This window comes from Candoia aspera, chromosome 3, assembly GCF_035149785.1.
Source record: "Candoia aspera isolate rCanAsp1 chromosome 3, rCanAsp1.hap2, whole genome shotgun sequence".
Classification (NCBI taxonomy): Eukaryota; Metazoa; Chordata; class Lepidosauria; order Squamata; family Boidae; genus Candoia; species Candoia aspera.
The window spans coordinates 8,842,574-8,864,964 of NC_086155.1; the positions used below are offsets into that span (position 1 = coordinate 8,842,574).

A 22,391-nucleotide genomic window follows, 5' to 3' on the forward strand; every position below is an offset into this window, starting at 1 on the left:
TGACCACACCGTCAAAGCTATCCCCGATATTGTTATCCTTCCTATACAGGTCTTCTGTATATTCTTGCCACCTTTTCTTGATCTCTTCTTCTTCTGTTAGGTCCTTGCCATCTTTGTTTTTGATCATACCCATTTTTGCCTGGAATTTACCTCCGATGTTTCTAATTTTCTGGAAGAGGTCTCTTGTCCTTCCTATTCTATTGTCTTCTTCCACTTCCGAGCATTGCTTGTTTAAAAATAATTCCTTATCTCTTCTGGCTAACCTCTGGAATGTTGCATTTAATTGGGCATATCTCCCCCTATCGCTGTTGCCTTTTGCTTTCCTTCTTTCTTGGGCTACTTCTAGTGTCTCAGCAGACAGCCATTTTGCCTTCTTGGTTTTCTCTTTCTTTGGGATGTATTTTGTTGCCGCCTCCTGAACAATGTTGCGAACTTCTGTCCATAGTTCTTCCGGGACCCTATCTACTAAGCCCAGTCCCTTAAATCTATTCTTCACCTCCACTGCATATTCCTTAGGAATATTAGTGAGCTCATATCTAGCTGATCTGTGGGTCTTCCCTAATCTCTTTAGTCTGGTCCTAAATTGTGCAAGAAGAAGTTGGTGATCGGAACTACAGTCAGCTCCAGGCCTTGTTTTTACCGACTGTACAGATGTCCGCCACCTTTGGCTGCAAAGGATGTAGTCAATCTGATTTCGGTGTTAGCCATCTGGTGAAGTCCATGTATAAAGCCGTCTCTTAGGTTGTTGGAAGAGAGTGTTTGTTATGCAGAGTGAATTGTCTTGGCAAAATTCTATCAGCCTATGTCCTGCTTCGTTTTGTTCTCCCAGGCCATGCTCACCTGTAATTCCAGGTGTCATTTGACTGCCCACCTTAGCATTCCAATCTCCCGTGATGAAAATAACATCTCTTTTAGGCATGTTGTCCAGTAGGTGCTGCAGATCCTCATAGAACTGCCCAACTTAGCATTCCAGTCTCCCGTGATGAAAATAACATCTCTTTTAGGCGTGTTGTCCAGTAGGTGCTGCAGATCCTCATAGAACTGCTCTACTTCAGCTTCTTCAGCATCTGTGGTTGGGGCGTATATTTGGATCACTGTGATGTTAGATGGCTTGCCCTGAATTCAAATTGAGATCATTCTATCGTTTTTTGGATTGTATCCAAGCACTGCTTTAGCCATTTTACTATTAATTATGAAGGCTACTCCATTTCTTCTGTGGTCCTCTTGTCCACAGTAGTAGATCTGGTGGTCATTTGATGTGAAGTGGCCCATCCCAGTCCATTTCAGTTCACTGACGCCCAAAATGTCTATCTTTAATCTTGACATCTCACTAATAACCACATCCAATTTGCCCTGGCTCATAGATCTTACATTCCAGGTTCCAATGGTGTGTTGACCCTTAGAACATCGGATTCACCGTTCACCACCAGCACCGTCGGCCGCTAGCCGTCCTTTCGACTTTGAGCTAGCTGCGTCATCACGTCTGGGGCTAGTTGAACTCATCCTCTGTTCCTCCCCAGTAGCATTTTGACCATCTTCCGACCTGGGGGTCTCATCTTGCGATGGTATACCAACATATCTCTGGTTGTACTGATCCATTTAGTTTTCACGGCAAGAATACTGGGGTGGGTTGCCATTACCTTCCCCAGGGGTTGCATTTAGTCTGACCTCTCTGTCATGACCTTCCCGTCTTGGGTGGCCCTTCACGGTTTAGCTCATGTCATCATTGAGGTGCTCAAGCTCCAGTACCACAACAAGGTAACGATCCTTTGCTGAAGCTTTCCATGTTACATCGTATAAAAAGGGATGCAATTAGCCTCATGTATTGGGGGCATGTAAGAAAATAGAGCAGAGAAATGGTGCCCTTGATGAGGTGCTATCATGCTGGCTTGGGAATTCTGGGAGTTGAAGTCCACACTTCAACTCCCAGAATTCCCCAGCCAGCATGATAAAGTTAAAGTTGTCCAATTTGAAAACACTGCTGTAATGCATTCAAGGGCTGAGTGATCCATGGGCTGCAGCCCCTTTCATGCAGCTTTCAGACTAGTTCTCCAGAGATGGCAGTGTGCTGCAACATGACCATAGCAGCAGGAATGTCCAATTTTTCTAAAAGGGTAAAATATACAAATATTTTAAATGGTAAAATAGGGTTAGGATTACAGCCAGCCTGTTGGGTTGGGATTCCTGCACATTGATGAAATTCGGCCTGTTTCTTCTTTTTTTTTTAACCATATTTTTATTTATAATCTTTATTCTTTTTCAAACAAAACCATCTTTAATCTTGAAGAAAAGAAGAAAATTTGAAAGTACAGACTTTTTCCTTTTTGTTCTTCTTAGTTTATATTTTTAGTTTGTACTTTTAATATTAACTTTTCTTTAAGATTAAAGGCCTATTTCTAAAAAGTTGTGCCAGCAAACCTTACCTTTTTATTTTTATTTATTACACTTATACCCCACCACAATAAAAAATGAATGACAGGTTAGCACTGGGCCTCGTGTTTGCACTTTGAACGTTAACGCTAGCTATATACCGCTTAGGATTTTTGCCGTAACTCTCTTTGTTGTGCTTAATAAAGTTGAGGCTAACAAGTAGGGTTCATCTTTTACCCTTCCTCTTAATAATCCCAGCAATATCACCAGAGGTTTGTGCTTAGATTATAGATCTTACTTTTAAAAATGTCTGAAGCTGTTCTCTCATAGGAGCTGGTTGCCAGCTATCTCCTGTGGATATTCATCTTTTCCTAAGACTTATTCTTCATGAAGGCTGACATTTATATTGAATGTACAATATGCCATTAAATTTGATGAGTGAAGTCTTCCTTTACTGCTATGGTTTTCCATGCCTTGACATATAATCCCAGTTGCTTTTTAATGTTTCACTTGCAAGACCTGTTGAACTATAACCATGATTATATTATTGGCACCATTACCTGAGACTTAATTAATGTATACCTGCCGGTTCTCCTATCCCTGTCTTCCAGTGCAAATTCTTATAAAGACTGGATGGGTCATGTCATGGTTTTAACAATATATCAGATTTTGTGTGTGTGTATGCCAATTAGCAAACCTGGTTCTTGGACCTAGTATTTCTTGGGTTTACAGCATGTACAATCATTGTATTGTAGAGTTGGAAATGACCACAAAGATCATCTAGTTCAACCCTCTGCAATGTGTAGGATAACCAACCATCCTCTAGAAGTAGCTGTCCAGCCTTGGAAACTTCTGGAGATGGAGAACCCACAATCTCTGTATTTAGACTGTTGCTCTGTTGGAGTTTTTCCTTATATTTAAATGAAATCTAGCCAGCTACAACTTATACCTATTATTGTTTCTTCCTTCGAGATGGGTGCCTTTGGAGGATATCTTGCTAAATATAACATAGTCTTTACAAGCCAATCTCTCATTAACTACTCTTGTGGGAGGGGGTTTCAGTCACCACTGTCTGTGATATTCTAAATTACCAATCAAAGAGAACATCTGTAGCTCAGGGTTGAACTGTGGAGTCCTTGGTGCTCTCTGAGCTTGGTTGTTTTCTTGCGAATGTTTCATTGCCCGACTAGGCAACATCTTCAGTGCTAGAAGGGAGTGGGTTTTGCTCTCTGTTTACATAGAGTAGCTTGCCCTGCCAGTGTTGGTGGGGGTGTTGTTCTCTTCTTACCTACCTCCTTACCCTCCGCCACCAGCACAGGCAGGGCAAGCTACTGTATATAAACAGAGAGCCAACCCCACTCCCTTCTAGCACTGAAGATGTTGTCTAGTCGGGCAATGAAACATCTGCAAGAAAACAGCCAAGCTCAGAGAGCACCAAGGACTCCACATATTCTAAATTGGTGGTTTTAGCCTCTGATCCTCAGAGAGTTTCTTACATATGAGTTTAACCATCAAGGATCTCTGCATATCCATGGTGGAGCCTCAGGCCTTGCAAAGGATGTGGGGTCCTTCTTGCAAGAACATTGTCCATTCACACAAGGCATCCCTCCTGCTCAGTTTGACAAACCTCATATCTGCCTGAAGCCAGTGTGATTTGGTGGCAGCCAAACTGTCTTGAGTACCATGTGGAACTTGGAGTCATCCCCAGTCTCTGAGGCTGAGAGAGCCTCGACACCAGTATACCAAGCTCTTTTTGAGAAGTTGGATTGTGCTTCAAGAATGAAGCTAAGTGAGTCCCCGTCCTGTTTTGCAACTTCCAGTCTCAGAATGGAGGCAATGGATGAGTAGATCTGGACTTCTGCCTGGAGGGATCATACTCAGTGCTCTTTATCAGTTGTGATTACAGCAGAAGATAGCTTTGAGGATTCTTTTGCTGTTACTGATTTTGCTAAGGAATGTGGAGTTCCTGTTGAACCCCACTGTTGTCAATCAGTAGTCTTCCAATCATGGAGCATAATAGCAGGGTCATATTCTAGTTTAAACTGGGTGACAGCAGCAGTGCAGTTGATAGGCGGTGTACACACACTATACAAGTGTGTGTACACTTGTATCAAGTAAGCAGATGGGGTTAGCCCTGTCCGTTGAGCTCGATTAGTGTTAATGTTGATTAGGTGTTTGTAGCTTAGCATGTCTTAAAAATTCAGTTTGTTTGGTTAGCTTATTTATTTGATTAATAAGGCCGCCTATCTCAGGCAAGTGTCTCTGGATGGCTAACAACAGTAGTTCATGGTTCAACATCTTGTGCAAACATATTGAGTTAATTCAGTAACCAGCTTAAGCAATTTTCTGAATGTAGCCATAGAATTGTAGAGTTGGAACTCCAATCCTTTGCACAGTGCAGGAATCCAAATTAAAATATTCCTGACCAACAGCTATCTAACCTCAATTTGAACCCATCCTACGAGGGGGAGACCACCACTGCCCTGGGTGATTAATTTCCTTGAAAACTGCTTTTAGCTTTAGGACATTTTCCAAACACTCATTGGAATTGCCTTCCTATCATTTTGCATGTTCTGCACCCTAAATTAACAGGCCTTGTTCTTCTGTGTGACCTCCTGTCCTAACAGCCAGGAACCACGCTGAGACAAGGAATAGGTCTCTAGTGTTTTATTACTGCTACGTAACAGAGAATCCTAACAAACTGAAGAAGCATGGGAAAACCCAGACATATAAACCCCAAAGACTAAGGCAGGCCCGATCTGTGTCTCTCTGAATGGCCACCTAATTCCTCAATACTACGCATGCGCTTTACAGCCTGGATGGGAGCCCCCTGCTCGCCATCCTCACTCATGACACCTTCCTCAAGAAGTGTAATGGTATGTGGGAATGACTTTGGGAGATAGGGCAAAGAGATGCAGCAAAGGGAATGGTCAGATAAAAGGGAGCTGAGCCCACAGCAGAAATGTGGGTGGGGCAAGAGGCTCAGAAGAGGCCTTCCCTAGTTTTTGGGCTGCAAAGGGAGGGGAGAGAAGTACTTTAAGATTTGCAAGATTCTGTTGTAGCCTTACAGTAAAGTAGGATTAGCTCATCTGGTCATGTTTCCCTGTCTGGTCTACCTCTAAGGTTGACAAGAATTTAAAGTATGCTACCACATGTTCCCTCTGTCTTCTCTTTTCAGAGCTATCTAGTTCCTTCACTCTTTCTTTCCTGGGTTAAATTTCTGTTCCTCTGATCATATTTATTATTCTTCCCTGGATCTATGAAACTTGGTCTGAAACTTTCTTAAAGTGTTGTACTTGGAACTGAACATAATACTTAATCAGAGGTCTGACCAACTTAGGATGGAGTGAAGCTATTACTTCCTGTGATTTGGAAACAACATTTCTGCAGATACAGCCTAAAACTGCACTTGGCTTTTTTTCGGCATCTGTTGAGCCAACTTACCCAGTCTCTGATCGATTATAGTTCCAAGGTCCTTTTCATAAGCACTATTGTCATGCAGGTACTATGCCTGTATATGCAGTATGGAGTTGCAGCTAGGTGTTGTGTTGGCAAATAACGCACAGCAGCTCCGCTTGCATTCCATTTCCAGAGGTCAAAGCATTTAATCACACAGTGTGTGAGGAAGTCTTATGTTTTTTGCTGTATCCTACACAGCGATGAGATCTGGAGATCAATAAAGCTTCCCAGGTCTTCGCTTACTTGACCGTGGATTTTTGAAAGTAATCTCACGACAATAATGTAATTGTTTTCTTATTTGTTACACAGGCTTCTATAGCACTCTAGTCTGTTGACTCTGGGCGGCTTACTAACCACAATTTTATAATTAAGATTAAAACTTCACAGAGCTAACGAAAATAACAGGAATTTCACCCACTCACCTCCATGACACTGGTTCTTCAGGTGAACAGTCAATCTTCCATCCCTTCTCCACAGGTCCTCTTGAAGAACCAGGCCTCACACGTATGGCCATTGCAGCATCCCTGCAGTCACAGGATCATAATTTGGGCACTTGGCAACTGGCATGTATTTACATTGGTTGCAGCTCCCAGGGTCATGTGATCGCCATTTGTGACCTTCCCAGAGGGCTTCCAACAAGGAAAGTCAATGGGGGAAGCTGAATTCGCTTAATAACCATGTGATTCACTTAACAACTGTGGCAAAAAGTCGTAAAATCAGGTGCAACTCACTTAATGACCACACTGCTTAGTGATGGAAGTTCTGGTCCTAATTGTAGTCATAAGTCAAAGCAAGTAGTGCTGAAACCTGAGCTGGCCAATTCGTTTCAGCCTCATAAAATTGATGGTGTTTACAGTTAAAGGCTATAGTGGACTTCATTATGATTATGATTTAAATTTGTATGCTGCCTGACTCAGCGACTCTGGGTGGCTTGTAACAATGGCACTGGAATGGGGAGAATTAGTGTGGGTGTGTTTGTTTTGTTATTGAGGGTTAGGGAAGAATTTGTGCAAAATGGCTGTGTTAAATCTCTGGGATTATAGAATGACTTTATATTTTATTTATTTATTTTAGAAATTTATCAGGCTGCCCAGCTCGACAATGACTCTGTTTGCAGTGTTGGGGAAAATGACAAAACTACATCAGGAAAAAAAATTGCAATTTTTTTTTCTGAAGTTTGCTGGTGTAATATGGGATGAGATCTGGAGCTGTAAAATTGGGGCAAGTGCCATGGGCCTTAGGTTGCCCTAAGCAACGTCATGGCTAGGTCCCCTGTGACCATCATTTGATTGTTGAAAGAGGAAATCTTATTTTAGTCACTTTAGTGAGCAGCAGCCTCTGTGCTCAGGGGTCAGAATGAGCTAGGAAATATTCCCTGTGGAACCTGCTCGCTTCAAGAGGATTGATTTGCAGCTGTGTGGAATTAGAGTTGGATCCAAGTGGAGACAGACTTGATGGCTTCTAGCAAGGGAACTAAATCTGGTGTCTTTCAGATTTGGGTTGGCTTCAACCAAGGCCACACAACTTTTATTTATTTATTTATTTATTAAGGCTAGGGACTGCACTTAATGAATGTTGTGCCAGAGTCTGCGCTCCATAAAATAAACGAAGTTAGGACAGAGGAGGGGATTGATTGATTATGTGCCATCAAGGCATTTTCAACTCCTAGTGACCACATAGATAGATTTTCTCCATGACAGTCTGTCCCTAACCTGGTCTTTCAGGTCTTCCAATGGTGCACCCATGGCCACTGTAACTGAGTCCATCCACCTTGCTGCTTGTCATCCTCTTCTCTTTCCTTCTACTTTTCCCAGCATTAGAACTTCTCCAGAGAGCTGGGTCTTCACACAATGTATTGAAGTTGGATAATTTGAGCTGGGTCCTTTGCACCTGGAGTGAGAACTCTGGGTTTTGTTTGATGATCCATCAGTTTGTTTTCTTGGCTGTCCACAGCATTCTTGGAGTCTTCTCCAACACCCAAGTTCAACGGCATCTATACTCTTCCTAACCTCCTTCAACGTAATATGTTTTTTCCTGTTGAAATCAATCTTGGTGGTAACTTTTGGACGGTCTTTTGGAGACACAATCAAGGATTTTGGGGACTGTGTGCTATCTGGGACCTCAGCTCATAAATCCATGGTTTTGGTTATGTTTAGTATTAAAATGGACTATGATTCTGTTTCCATGTATAAAAAATACATCTTTATTGGAGGCTAGTTCAAACTTTCATCCAGATAGCTGGTTTTGTTTTCTGGTGTTGTTTGTGAGACTTGTAGAGTGTGAGTATTTGAGTTTGGGGTACTCCAGATCTATAGCCGAGCACTGGTTGTTTTTGGTGTTGCCATTCTCAGGGGCATTGTTGATAGTAGCTATCGTTTGACAATCATTACTTGTTATTGAATGCTATACAGAGTGCAAGTAATAACAACTGAAAATAAAACTTGGTAATGACATTCCAAATTATTCAGTAAAAAACTATATACTTAAAGGAACGCAGAGACAGACAGACAGGCAGACAGACACTTTAAAGTGAAATAATAATAGATAACAAAATGATAGCACCATAACATTTCTCTACTTTTCTATTATAGTTAAAACAATACTGTACCATCTTTGTTATATAAATTGTCTACTGTAATTAGAACCAAGCATCAGTTTTTTATGAGAACTAGGGTTAAGTTTTCATTTCTTATTCTGTGATGCCCAAATGTATCTAACATGTTATCTTGCTATCAAATGACATAATACATAATGGTATATCATTTCTACATATCCAGGTAAAAGATCTTTGATCAACTTTAAAAGTCCGTAATATAATCAGTATAAATTATCCCCAAAGAATCTCTTATTGTAGGAATTATATGTTTGTAGGAATTATATGACTTCAAGTGTTTCAAAAGAGAAGCCAATAGTTAACCAGGTGTTTCTTGTTCCTAATATCATCTGTACATAACAGCAACTTTTATTCACTTTCTGCTCCCCACATGCCTTGAGTATCACCTGATTGTCTTATTAAAGACACCAAATTAAATATTAAAGAATATAAGGACATCCTTGACATGTCCCACGTCTTGAGTGCGGAGGAGATAACCCCATTAGAAATTACCTGTAGAGAAGGAATAGAATAATAGTTCTACCCAAGAAATTCTACTGGAAAACCATTTTTTGTCATAATTTGCTCCAAAAATTAAATCCCTTGAATGGACATCTATCACTTGTGGAAGACTTATTGCCTATAAAGAAACCTCCATTTGTGCAATAAGTATAGAAATAAGCCAACGTAATCTAATGAATTGCAATTAATTTACACAACATCATTGGCTCAGTGTGTCATATTCTGGGGGTAATTCCATTAGCAAAAAAAGAAAAATATGTGTGATGATTATTAACCAGAAACCAAGATAATTACTGTTGATATGCTCTGATATCTTCTTAAACCAATTTTAAAGCAAACTCTCCAGCTAGGGAATTTGATTTTTAAAAGATCAATATATTTTCATAGAAAATTAGTGCTATTCTGATCCATGAAGTCACGAAGAGTCGGAAGCGACTGAACGAATAAATAACAACAACTGATAATGCAAGAACATATAGGCAGTCTTATTTATATTTCAGAATTATTGTGCTTCAACTGCTTTCTAATACCCATTTACGATGAACTGATAGGAAATCTTTTCTTTTTGACTTGTGGCTGGACTTCCTAGCAATAAAATATTCTTTGTTTTAATCATCAATCGTCTATAAATAATCTTCTTTCTTCTCTTCTGGCAAATACGAATAACCACTGAAGCTTGACTTTTGAACACTGCTTTTTTCACACTCGTCATGAAAAGCTAGGGCAAAAAAAGGGGTGACTGGTGATTATTAAAAATAAAAATTGGATAGTTGCATAAAATCCCAGGAGTGAAAAGCTGAGAAGTTTCCTAAAGAGTTTAAGGCCACTCATAAATGGAATCAGAATAATAAGCTTTGTTCTTAATAGACTGTTCTCAAGCAGTGGTTTTCATGCTGTGTGTCCTATTATGCTATTTGATGAGGAATGTAGTAACTGGGAAAGTATCTCAAAAGATGACTCATAAGGTATGTTGTTGAATATGTTGGATTCACTCTCTGTTCCCAAGAGAAGAACACCATGATCAACTTGCTCCCGAGAATATGCCCCACAATACAGTACTGTACAAGGCCCAGAGTTGCTACATCTGGTGTTTAGAGTTCGCTGGAAGAGAAGCAAGGGTATCTGCAGGGTGTGGTCAAAAAAAGTCCAGTTGGTGGCCATAACAGTGTGAGACCTCTTCTCTGAAAGCCCAACATTCTAGATCGCTTGTGGGAAAATGGCCATAAAGGGATGCGGTTAGATTGACAGTTTGCAGTTCCTGGAGGCCATGAACTAATACCATTCGCTCTTCATGCTGTTGTGCGTTTTTGCAGAAGGCGTTTTATCTCCCAGCGCTGCTCTCTAGAGTTTTTAGAAGACATAGTGGAATGTGCCAGTGTGCGCAGGTACTTGTCCAAAAGCAGCATTAACCTTTCATTGCATGCTTTGCAAGTCCTTTTTCCCACCACCTTCATTCAAGCCAAAAACCTAAGCATGCATGCTCGATCCAACTGTGACATCTGCAGTCCTTTTATTATCCTTTAGGGGTTTTATTAATCACAGATATTTGCATATTTGTTCTTTTTTTCCCTTAAACTGTAGAACAAAGCACATATCTGGATCTCCACGACACAAAGGCTTGAAGAAAGTACATTTCATCAAGAATATGAGGCAATACGACACGCGGAACAGCAGGTGACCTTTACTTTAACCAAAGGACTCTATTAACGGCGCAAATTCATGCACATTTGGGTTCGCAGATGATTGGGGAAACAAAATGGCTGAAGGAGTGGGATGGCAGTCCTTCTGGGTTTCTTAGGTGTACCCAACTGGCTTTCTCTGCCCAGTGGCAGAGCTGGTCCTGATTGTCTTGTCAGAAGCCTCATCATTTTCTTTCAGGAAACTTTTGAAATTAGGCTGAAGGCCACAGATTGTAGATTCTTTTTGCAACAGCAATGGCTGTTCAAGCTTAACCAAAGACCTGTCTCCCTCCCCAACCCATACTTACCTTGAATTGTAACTGGAGGTCCTCTTAAGACTCAACAACGCTTTTTAAAATGAAGAAGTAGGCAGGAGGTGACTGTCGATTAGGCATGGAGCTGCCTCTGAAGACTGTTCAGAAGCTTCAGCTAATCCAGCCTGGGGCCACCCAAGGAGTTATGGGTGTAGCTAAGCTTGCCTGTGTAATACTGCACAGCTAGTTCTCAGAGGCAAGTCAAGGTGCTGACTATCACATTTAAAGCTCTACAAGACCTGGATTTCTCTGAGATCACCTCCTCTGAGTTCAATCTGTCCACTTGGACAGAGAGGGCTTGTGGGAGCCCACCCCCAAGGGAATGCCATCTGCAGAGATTCCACCCTCAAGCCCTCTCAGTGCTGGCTCTCCATCTCTGGAATATAACAGCCAGACCACCCTCTACCTATTTCATTCCCAAACAGTCATGAAAAACTGACTCTGAGAAGGGTGTTTGAGGACATTTGTAGGTTCTGCAACCCTGACTGGGAACACGACAGAACCTTGTTATGTTACTGGTTTATGGTGTTTTGATTTTTACGTTGTTACTTGCAAGCTGCCGAAATGGTGTGGGAGGACTTTGGCATAGTCCAGAGAGAAATAGAATCAATCGTATATGTAAAAAGAGGATCGACTACTTTTGTAAATGAGCTATTGTATTTTACATGCAATCAATTTTACTCAATAGCTATTTGTTTGTTTGTTTGTTTGTTTATTCATTCATTCATTCATTCATTCATTCATGCTTCTGGCCGTTGCCTTTTTGGGCACATACCCATCTGCACACACTTCCACGTACACACACATACATATATACACACATACAGACAGATTGTATGCTCACAGAAATGTGACACCTGCACCCATTTACTAGGGAGGAGAAATCTCCAGGACTGGATTAAGCTGATGTTATGAACCTTGGTTGAAAAGATGGGGAAACAGTGGCCATTGCCCCATTTCTTTTTCCCCTGACAACTTTTTCTGGGCAGAGACAGTTGTCTTGCATTCCAGAGTCTCTTCCATTGGAGGGAATGGGGTATCTGCTTCAGCTTCCAAGTAACTTTTGTAGAATGGAAAATTGGGGAATGGAATTTAGAGACTCCATCGTGCAAACTGTGTTCTCCCAATATCGTATAAGCCTTCCTCACTGAAGGCCATGCAGCAGAGATGGTTGTGGATGATGACTTCCACGTTGGGCACTGGGGGCAGTGATTTATCTAAGCCTTGCATTAGGAAAAGGATGAAATAGCTGTATTTCTTAAATAAAAGGCTGGGCTTCTAACTGCTCCCAGAGAGCTATTTAATAAAAACCTGACTTAAAAAGGCTACCAAGCAGGCTAGCTGTGAATGAAAATGGGACTGTAATTCACAATATTCTTTCCCTCTCAATTTGCAGGATAGTATTAATTTGCGCTAAACGAACCCTTTGTGTGGCTTTTTCTATCCTGCCTTACGGAGAGAACTTAAGGATCAGGTGAGAAGTTCCAGTTTTTTGTTACAAGTACCTTTAACTCTGCTGGGCTGTAAAGTTGTCATCTTTCTAAGCTTACTCTGAAGTAATTCCCCTTTTTTTACTCTCTCTGATAAGGTCGCAGTGCTCACCCATGCAGTGATACGGTTTTGCTTCAGATTGTATAGTACGGACGATTATTTCAGAATGGGGCTGATTCTTTGCACTCTGTTTTCAGATTGATCAGGCACAGAACTGTATACTTTCCTAGCAGAGAGTTACCGCGTTTAAGTGAAAGATTTGACTTGAATTTAAAGAGTTAGTCAAATACCGTAAATACTAAAGTGTGAAGGGACAGATTTTTCATGCAGAGGAGAAGAAGGCAGTTTTAGCTGGTACAGGAGCTAAGGTGCAATTTGAAGTATAGTTAAAAGCTCCAAGATACATGTGGCACTTCTGCTCTCCTAGATGAGGATTATTTATTTATTTATTATTCAAGTTTCTATTACCGCCCATCTCCCCCCAAAGAGGCGGACTCTGGAACTACAGTAGTAAGTTTGACTAGTTTGTTCTTATGGCCAACTTTTTGCATTTTAGTTTACAGAAAGCTGTGTGTACAAGCTTAGTTTTGAAACAGATCAATATACAGATGCTGTTTTCCATGTACAGGATGTTGGCTGTTTGGGGAACCATCCATCCAGCATGAATGCACATTAGCCCAACCAAGTGCTGTTGATGAGGTGTGCAACAGTACTGCATACTGTACAGTACAGGTAGTCCTCGCTTAACGACCACAATTGGGACTGGAACTTTGGTTGCTAAGCAAAGCAGTCATTAAGCAAATCTGGCCTGATTTTACAAACATTTTGTGGCAGTCGTTAGGTGAATCACTGCAGGCATTAAGTGAACCACATGGTCATTAAGCGAATCACATGGTTCCCCATTGCTTTTGCTTGCCAGAAGCTGGCCGAAAATGGCGATCACGTGACCATAGGATGCTGCAACAGTCATAAATGTGAACTGGTTGCCAGGCACCCAAATCGTGATCACGTGATGGTTGTAAGTGTGAGTTTGGTCATAAGTCAGCTTTTTCAGCACCCCCATAAGTCTGAACTATCACTAAAGGAATGGTTGTTAAGCAAGGACTACCTGTATACAGTATCCTGGCAAGTGGCTGGAGCTCATGGCCAACACACTTCGGAATTTGAGAAGAAATGTATTGCATATCCGATTAAAGCTTGCTTAAAGAAGGGCTGAGAAGCAGAGATTCATTTAACAACCCTTCCTACTGAAATCCTTTGACAGGTTTCAGATTCTTGTTGGATGCATATCACATTTAATTAGCCTTGTAATAAAAATAAAACCGTTTATGTCATCCCCTGAGTTCCTGTGATTAGTACAGCGAAGAAGGAAACGAATATTTTCATGACAGATGTCTACATACAGATGCTGCTGCTATAAATAACTTATGGGAAACTTGTTTCCAGCTTGATGAGAAATAGTAAAGTCATTCAAAAGTGCTTCATTTTAATGAAAGCAACATGAATTATTAGGGGATGGGGACATGGATTTGAAGATCCCAAAGAGTTTAACTACTGATTAACAATCTAGGGGAAAGGCAATAGAATAATATAATTTCAAGTTTGTCTAATACAGTGTTTCTCAACCTTGGCAAGTTTAAGAGGTGTGGACTTCAACTCCCAGAATTCCCCAGCCAGCATGGGGGAATTCTGGGCATTGGAGTCCACGCCTCTTAAACTTGCCGAGGTTGTGAAACACTGGTCTAATATCTCTTGGGCTCATGCGTAGCTAAGTATATGTGCTAAAACATATAAGGTGAATAGTTGAAGCACCTTGTTAGGTTCTGGGTTCCCAATCTGGGATTAATTTTTCAGGCCTGAAATCCTGATATATTACAGGCTTCCAACAACTCCCATGCTTGGCAGGGAATTCTGAGAGTTACAATCCCTCACTTCCAAAGGCCAGCAGGCTAGGGGAAGCTGGCATGATGCTTGATTTCTCAGCGTTGTGTGAATAGAATATTCAGCTGGGCATAAATCTAAATGAGTTACCAAGTGCCAGGAAACTTCCCACGTTGGTCTAGTTTTAAAGGGGGATGAGGGCAAAAGTAAAGTTCACGGATGTCGTTTCTAGCAAATGGGTTCCCATGGCTGGATCGGATCATTGTGTATTTTGTAGCGTTTCGAGTTTACGTCTTTTCCTACATTGCATCCTCCACCCCTAGGTTGCAGTTCAAAGGTTGTATCGCACTCTCAGCTCTTCCGAATCGTGGGAATAACTTGCGGAGTTGAGCCTCGTCTGTGGGTACAAATACATTAAACTCTTTTAAAAATAGGATGAACTCCAACTAAGTGCTCTTGACTATTTACTGAACTTTTTTTCTTTCTCTAATCTTTTAAAAACAAACATGGGAATTGCCCTTTCAATGTTTTAAATGTGTGTGGATTTTTTATTTTATCTTTTTTTTTTTTTACTGCCGACTGAGCTGGTCGGGGCTGGGATGAGAAGAAAGCAACTCTGAATTTCTGTTTTGCCCATTCTGCCTTTGACAGCGAGCTGAGAATAGAGGGGCAAAAGCAGAGACATCCGTCTGGCGGAATCTCAGCCACCTCTGAGATGGTGCTGGGAATGGAAGGCGTGGAGCTGGGAGCAGATGGCAAGGTGAGGACCTCAGAATGGAACAACGCTTTGTGCTGAAATGTGGACATCTGCAGAGGTGGGGGGTCAGCTTCAACATCGGTGGGGAAGAAATCTTTTTTAGAGGTACTGAAGCTATTTGTAATTGATTTGCCCTCAACTCCTTTCCTTTGAAACATCTCCTTATTCAGTTTGCATGTCATGCTTGCCTGAGATTCTGTTAAATGTTGGAGGCGCTTGCTTGCTTGCTTCTTGCACAAGCCGCATGGCTAGCGAACGCCCTGTGGGTGGCTTGCTTGAAGTTACATGTCTCTCCCAAAGGTGGAATTAGCCAGAGAATATAGCCCAAGTGAGCCAGTTTGGTGTCCTCGCTTAACAACTATTCATTTAGTGACAGTTCAGACTTATGACAGTGCTGGGAAAATCAACTTGCAACCAGTCCTTATGCTTATGACCACCGCAGCATCCTCATGATCACATGATCATAATTTGGGCACTTGGCAACCAGTTTGCATTTATGACTGTCGCAGCATCCCATGGTCACGTGATCGCCATTTTCGACCTTCCTGGCAAGCAGAATCAGTGGGGAACCATGTGATTCACTTAACGACCACCGCAAAAAGGGCATAAAATCAAGTCAGATTCACTTAATGACCGCTTCACTTAGCAGCTGAAATTTCAGTCCCAATTGTGGTTGTTAAGTGAAGACTACCTGCAGTGGATAAGGCATCAGACTAGAAACCAGGAGACTGGGAGTTCTAGTCCCACCTTAGGCACAAAGCCGGCTGGGTGACCTTGGGCCAGTCATACGCTCTCAGCCCTAGGAAGGAGGCAGTGGCAAACCACTTCCAAAAAACCTTGCCAAGAAAACTGCAGGGACTTGTCCAGGTAGTCTCTGAGAAATGGACATGATTGAATGGATTTTTAAAAAAATAGCCCAAGTAAAGTTGGGAAATGAAATTCCCTCCTGCATGATCTTTCCCAGTGAATTCCTGTTCCAAAAAAAAAACACTCCTTGGGAACAAAGGGTGGACTGCTGCAGAAATCATGGGAGACTGTTGCTGACGGTCACAGAACTGTCTTTCAGGTGGTGTCCTATGCAAAGTTCTTGTATCCGACCAATGCTCTTGTCGGCCACAAAAATGATGCCGTTGGTGCTGTCTCTGTGTGCCGAGCAACTGCAGCCCGGGCAGCCGGTGGATCAAGGTACAAAGCTTCAACAGCCAAAACAATACCTTCCACAGCGGATCTTGGTAAGTCCTGAACAATTGTATTCCACCCTTCTGGCTTTCTGTATTTTTTAACCTTTAAATAAGGAGAAAAGCAAACACCGCAGTTGCATTGCAATTAAGAGGATAAATGGAATATTGCCAGCAGTAGATTTAATGAACAACTGGATTAAAAGGTAACAGTGTACATTTCATTTTCTAAGCAGCAGTTGGGGATCCTAAGTTCTTCAAAATTCAGTGCCCCTCTGTGTAGTTGTTAGGACCCTGAGCATTATTTATTTTATTTAGTTATGTATTTATCCAATTTGTCACCACCCATCTGAAAATTGCGTTAATAGAACATTTTTGTATATAATACTTGGCATAACAGCAAGAAGACAGATCCCTGCCCTGTGCAGTATTCAGCGTAACCTTGGAATGACCTTTTTTTTTTTAAACCAGGAGTTGCACAGGATAGAGTGCTAGGGGACACCCTCCAAAATTTGGGTAGGGCCAGGACAAATGCTCGTTTCTGTTTCATGTCATTTAAAGGTCAACTTCATCTTTGGTTTATTTCAAAGAAAATATGATTACTCCCAGTGCATTTAGCCTCAGTGGAAGGCAGCCCCCAGCTGACTTGTCTGGGCTCAGAAGCTAAGCAAGGTTGGGCTTGGCTAATATAGGTGTGAGACCACTAGGAAATCTGTAAAGTGGCCATTGAAAACACCCCAGAGGAAGCAGTGTGAGGCTATTTCCATGTTGTTGCCAAGAAAATTGTGGACTGTGTCCAGGAAGTCACTGAGAGCTGAGCGTGGCTTAAAGAGGAATTTATATGTACTTTACATTAAAATTACACTTTTACTGTAAGTTTTGGAGGAGCTATGCAGTTGCCCCCAGGACTTCAGGAACTCACTGGCTCTGTAGCCTCAGAATATGCATCTCTGCTTTTATCCTGTGGAGTAAAATAGCCCCAGCTTCCAATTTATGAGACGTTCTGCCTGTCTAGGCAAATCTGCCTGCCCTTCTGCTTGTCTGATTTGCCTGGATGCTTCCAATCAACGTGTAAGAAAGCACAAATGTAATTTGTAATACTCCCAGTTATTTCTTCCTAACCAGTTGCCTTCCACATTTGATAATAGATATATAAATCAGTTACTACTCAGTCATTTCCTCCAGTTTGGGAATTTTGAACATTTGGAAGGACAAGAAGCGCAGAAACAGAGAGAGACAGGAAAACTGGAAATACATTCATCTAAGCTTGCTTACATCCTGCAGTTCACCTCAATTAAAAACCATCTGTATCTGTGTTTCTCAACCTTGGCAGCTTGAAGATGTGTCGCCTTCAACTCCCAGGATTCCCCAGCCAGCATCTATAATATATAAGCTATAGTATATAAGCCAGTAAATATGAAACAAAGACAAGCCAAAAAAACAGGCAACATTTTAGAATGTAAGGGTAATTTATTTATTATTCAAAGTTCTATTACCACCCATCTCCTCCCAAAGAGGGGGACTCTGGGTGGTTCAGAATAAAATTATCCTTTTAAAAGCCTCAGCATATAAAATTACAGAGTCAACATCACGCTGAGTCAGATTGCAACTCTAGTTCCTTTATTGTTTTCTACCATATACAGAATCTTGCCAGACTAAAGGCTCCTCAACTGAGCTAAAGGGAAAAATACTCTTGGGAATCTAGGGTGGTGCTCGTCTAACTTTCTTCCTTGCCCCCTCCCCCCCCCCATTCTCCAAGCTGTGCAAGCTGTGGGAATGCTTATCAGCCTGGAATGCACTCTCTTCTTCCCCAGTTCCGAGCTCCATCGCATCACCCACCCGCCTCATGGACACATTCCATCACAAGAAGGTTATAATGGTCAGATCAGATGACAGTGAAGACCAGCCTGCTGTTGCCACAACGGGTGCCACAATTGTCCCATTCACATTCCCTGCCACTGCGCAGTGTTGGAGGTTTATGTATCCTGGTAATCCATAGTTAATTTCCACCATGGTTTGTGGACAAGCCATAGTGACCTGGTTTATTTACCATGTTAAGACAAATCATGGTTTATAAGGCACAGTGATTGTGTTCACACACACACTAAGCCAAAATAAGCCATGTAATGATTGAGTGTATTGTGTCAACTTATGTAGAAGAAAGTTGATAACAAAGCTTAGAAATGAGAATAATATTGCAAAGCTACCCCCTTTTTGCACTGAAGATGTTGCCTAGTCTGGCAATGAAAGGTCTGCAAGAAAATAACAAGGCTTAGAGAGCACCGAGGACTCCACAGTTCAACCCTGAACTACAAATATTATCTTCAATTGGAATAATACTGTTGCTACATGCTGTGAAAAGCAGCCCCCAAACATAAATTTGGTGCTGCATTTAGCTAGATCATGGGAAAGAGGTTAGGAGACCAGAAGGCCTCACCCATCTTAAACTCTTTTGTGCCCCTCATCTCAGGCCCCAAATAAGTTTGGTTTCTGTTATTTATTTAATACATTTCTATCCCACACCTTTAAGTCCAGAGAATTGACATGAGATCTTGCAAGCTGTGAGGCTTGCAGAAAGTAGCCTCTATCTAGATACCAACTTCCACAGTTCAGCAACATATTTGTATTTTTTAAAAGGATATTGAGTTTACCTTAATGTAATCAAATTTACTACTGGCTGGGTATCCTGTTACTTGAACAGTGGTTGGATTCAGCAGTTGTGCTCAGAAGTCTCACAGCCAGCTACAGAAAAAATCTCACAACTGTGGTAATGCAAAAGATACAAATGAGGCATTTCCTGAAAGTCAAGGCAATGCCTTAAAAAGACAAAAACTTAAATATATTCTTATAAAAATCTGGGCAAAGTACCAACAGCATTAAAATAGCAACTCTGAATTGTTTACTGCTATGTTTTGGTGAATGCTTTATCCAACCAACTTTGGCTTTGGGAAACCAAGCTGTGATCACTCAGTGCCATCTTTTATATTTGTAAACAAGCCAGTTTTCCTTTTAGACATTGAGATAAGTAGGTTAAAAAGAAGTGGGACTTATAACAAAATACAGCAGGATGGATTGCTTCTGTTCAGGATGCCAGCCCACTGTAGCCTCTGTCCCACTTTCTGCCTTCCCAAGATTCAATCAGTAAATGCCCATTTACTGCACCCACTTTTCACTGAGCTATTTGGAGAGATCCCTCACCTCTTGGGGTATTTTTCATCTTTTTGATAATTCTGCAATATTTGAGACTTCCTGTGGGTGGTTGATTCCTCCCTCTTATGCATTGACTGAGCCATTTTGACTGTAAAACTTCTCTGAACACTGCTAGGAATATTGGATCAAACAACTCCCAGGATTTCCAACCAGGATGGCCAGTACATCTGAAGGTGTGCCAGGTTGGGAATGTTTCTACATGCCAAGATGCAAGGAGTTGTCCATGTCCTTAGCAGACCTGGTAGTTTGAACCTTTCATTACGAAGCCAATAACTATTTCCCTGAGCCCATGCAGGGTCAGTCATACTGCTGCCATAACTGTGCACCAGAGCTTCTAAATATAGAAAGTTAATTATTTTTCATGGTACAGAAGCAACAAAGAGCAAGTTGACTTTTGGTGTTCTAGCTAAAAGCCAGAGTGTGGTCCTTCTAGCTCAGCAATCCATAAAGCAGCTTCCACGGGAGCACCACTGGATGCCATTTTGTTGTTTATTCGTTCAGTCGCTTCCGACTCTTCATGACTTCATGGACCATGCCAGAGCTTCCTGTCAGTCGTCGCCACCCCCAGCTCCCCCAGGGATGAGTCCATCACCTCTAGGACATCATGCATCCATCTTGCCCTTGGTCAGCCCTTCTTCCTTTTGCCTTCCACTTTCCCCAGCATCAGCATCTTCTCCAGGGTATCCTGTCTTCTCATTATGTGGCCAAAGTACTTCAGTTTTGCCTTTAATATCATCCCCTCACATGAGCAGTCTGACTTTATTTCCTGGAGTATGGACTGGTTTGATTTTCTTGCAGTCCGAGGCATTCTCAGAATTTTCCTCCAACACCACAGTTCCAAAGCATCGATCTTCCTTCTCTCAGCCTTCCTTATGGTCCAGCTCTCGCAGCCATATGTTACTACTGGGAACACCATTGCTTTAACTATGTGGACCTTTGTTGTCAGTGTGATGTCTCTGCTCTTAACTATTTTATCAAGATCTGTCATTGCTCTTCTTCCAAGGATTAAGTGTCTTCTGATTTCCTGACTGCAGTCAGCATCTGCAGTAATCTTTGCACATAGAAATACAAAGTCTTTCACTGCTTCTACATTTTCTCCCTCTATTTGCCAGTTATCAATCAAGCTGGTTACCATAATCTTGGGTTTTTTGAGGTTCAGCTGCAAGCCAGCTTTTGCACTTTCTTCTTTCACCTTCATCATAAGGCTCCTCAGTTCCTCTTCGCTTTCAGCCATCAAAGTGGTATCATCTGCATATCTGAGATTGTTAATGTTTCTTCCAGCGATTTTAACTCCAGCCTTGGATTCCTCAAGCCCAGCATGTCGCATGATGTGTTCTGCGTACAAGTTGAATAGGTAGGGTGAGAGTATACAGCCCTGCCATACTCCTTTCCCAATCTTAAACCAGTCCATTGTTCCATGGTCTGTTCTTACTGTTGCCACTTGGTTGTTATACAGATTCCTCAGGAGGCAGACAAGATGACTTGGTATCCCAAGTCATATGCCATACATGCTTGTAAAGGGAATCCTGTTTTGCCCGCCTGATCCTGCTTTGCTGCTGAGCCACTGCTGCTAATACATGCCTGGGCCTCTTTATCAAGATGATTGGATGAATCACATTGATCACTGCTGTGAGACCCTAAGAAAAAGGCTCTGCAGTGTCGTGACTTAGCCCACCTCTGCCAAAAGCAGCGGGAGAGAAGCTCAGAGCCAGGCACCTGCTGCCTGAGGCACTGCAGAACATCACGAATTGAGGAAGGCAACACAACTGAGCCATCAGATATGCACAGCTATATATGAGCGACAACAATCAGTTGAGTGACAACAGCAGGAATCAGTGATCTGCAGTGGATCACTGGAGGGAGAAGGAAGGAAGGGGTCAACGAAGGGACGATTTTGTACATTTGGAATTGATTAAAAACAGCATGTGAGCCTTTTCCTGGACATTTACATGACCTTTGTGGCTAAAAAAAAAAAAAGTTAAAGCCAAATGAGCATAGTCCTATATATCTTATAGAAAAATTGATCTTCAGGAAGTTTGTGTTTTTTTAATGTGGCTTATTACTAGAAATATATCAACGTGCCTTTACTTAATCAAATCACTGGTCTATTTAGCTCAATGTTCTGTTTTGTTTTTTCTATTAGCTTTGTAGCTGTTTTCTAGTGTTTTAGAAGACTTTGGGCTTCTGCACTGCAGTATTAAGCTGCTTGTCCTCCTTTGTGCAAACTGGCTGGAAATAAAGCCAGCTGAAAGCTTTCTTTTCCAGATTTAACTCCTTGCCCTGCTTTAGTGATGGCCTGATGTTCTGTCCAGACCATGTTGACCATGGTCCTGAATGATTCTCCCCTGGCTTTTTGATGGATGGATGGATGGATGGATGGATGGATGGATGGATGGATGGAAGGAAGGAAGGAAGGAAGGAAGGAAGGAAGGAAGGAAGGAAGGAAGGAAGGAAGGAAGGAAGGGAAGGACAATTTTCATATTACTAGGGTTACAAAGGGAAAGGAACAGATCTCTTGTCAATTTTACCTAGTTTAAAAATATTGCAGCAGGTCCATGTTTCACTGTTTCACCTGTAAACTTTTTAAAAAAGGACTTTGGGGGATGGTAATCAGCAACCAGAGGACAGGTGGCATTCCTGCCATGATGCACAGTAAGCTGTTGGAGTAGAGGGATTTGCTTACAAAGAAATGAAGCAGGCAGGAAACCAAACAGCATTATTTGAGCTGGCTCACGTCAGAAGACACACTACTTTTGACACGTAGTAGAAAAAGACACAGTTGGTCTTCCTGTGGGCTGTAGGCAGAGTGTGATGTTGTGTGTTCCTGCCCTCCAAAAATGGTGAGCAGCCCAACCTTATCTGGATCTGGCAGCAAAGATCCTTCAGAAAGATTCAGGGGATGCTTTTTCTAAATTACATTGGTGAGCTTTTAGTCTT

General features: G+C 41.8%; 1 protein-coding gene across 1 annotated transcript in view; it reads left to right on the plus strand.

The window, feature by feature from the left end:
* CABLES2 (Cdk5 and Abl enzyme substrate 2) overlaps positions 1-22,391 on the plus strand; it is a 55,686-nt gene that overhangs the window by 17,974 nt on the left and 15,321 nt on the right. Inside the window, exons 2-5 of the mRNA XM_063296965.1 lie at positions 10,526-10,618; positions 12,334-12,411; positions 14,961-15,069; positions 16,133-16,298. Coding sequence (XP_063153035.1) covers positions 10,526-10,618; positions 12,334-12,411; positions 14,961-15,069; positions 16,133-16,298 — 446 coding nt within the window. The remainder of the gene's footprint in view (positions 1-10,525; positions 10,619-12,333; positions 12,412-14,960; positions 15,070-16,132; positions 16,299-22,391) is intronic.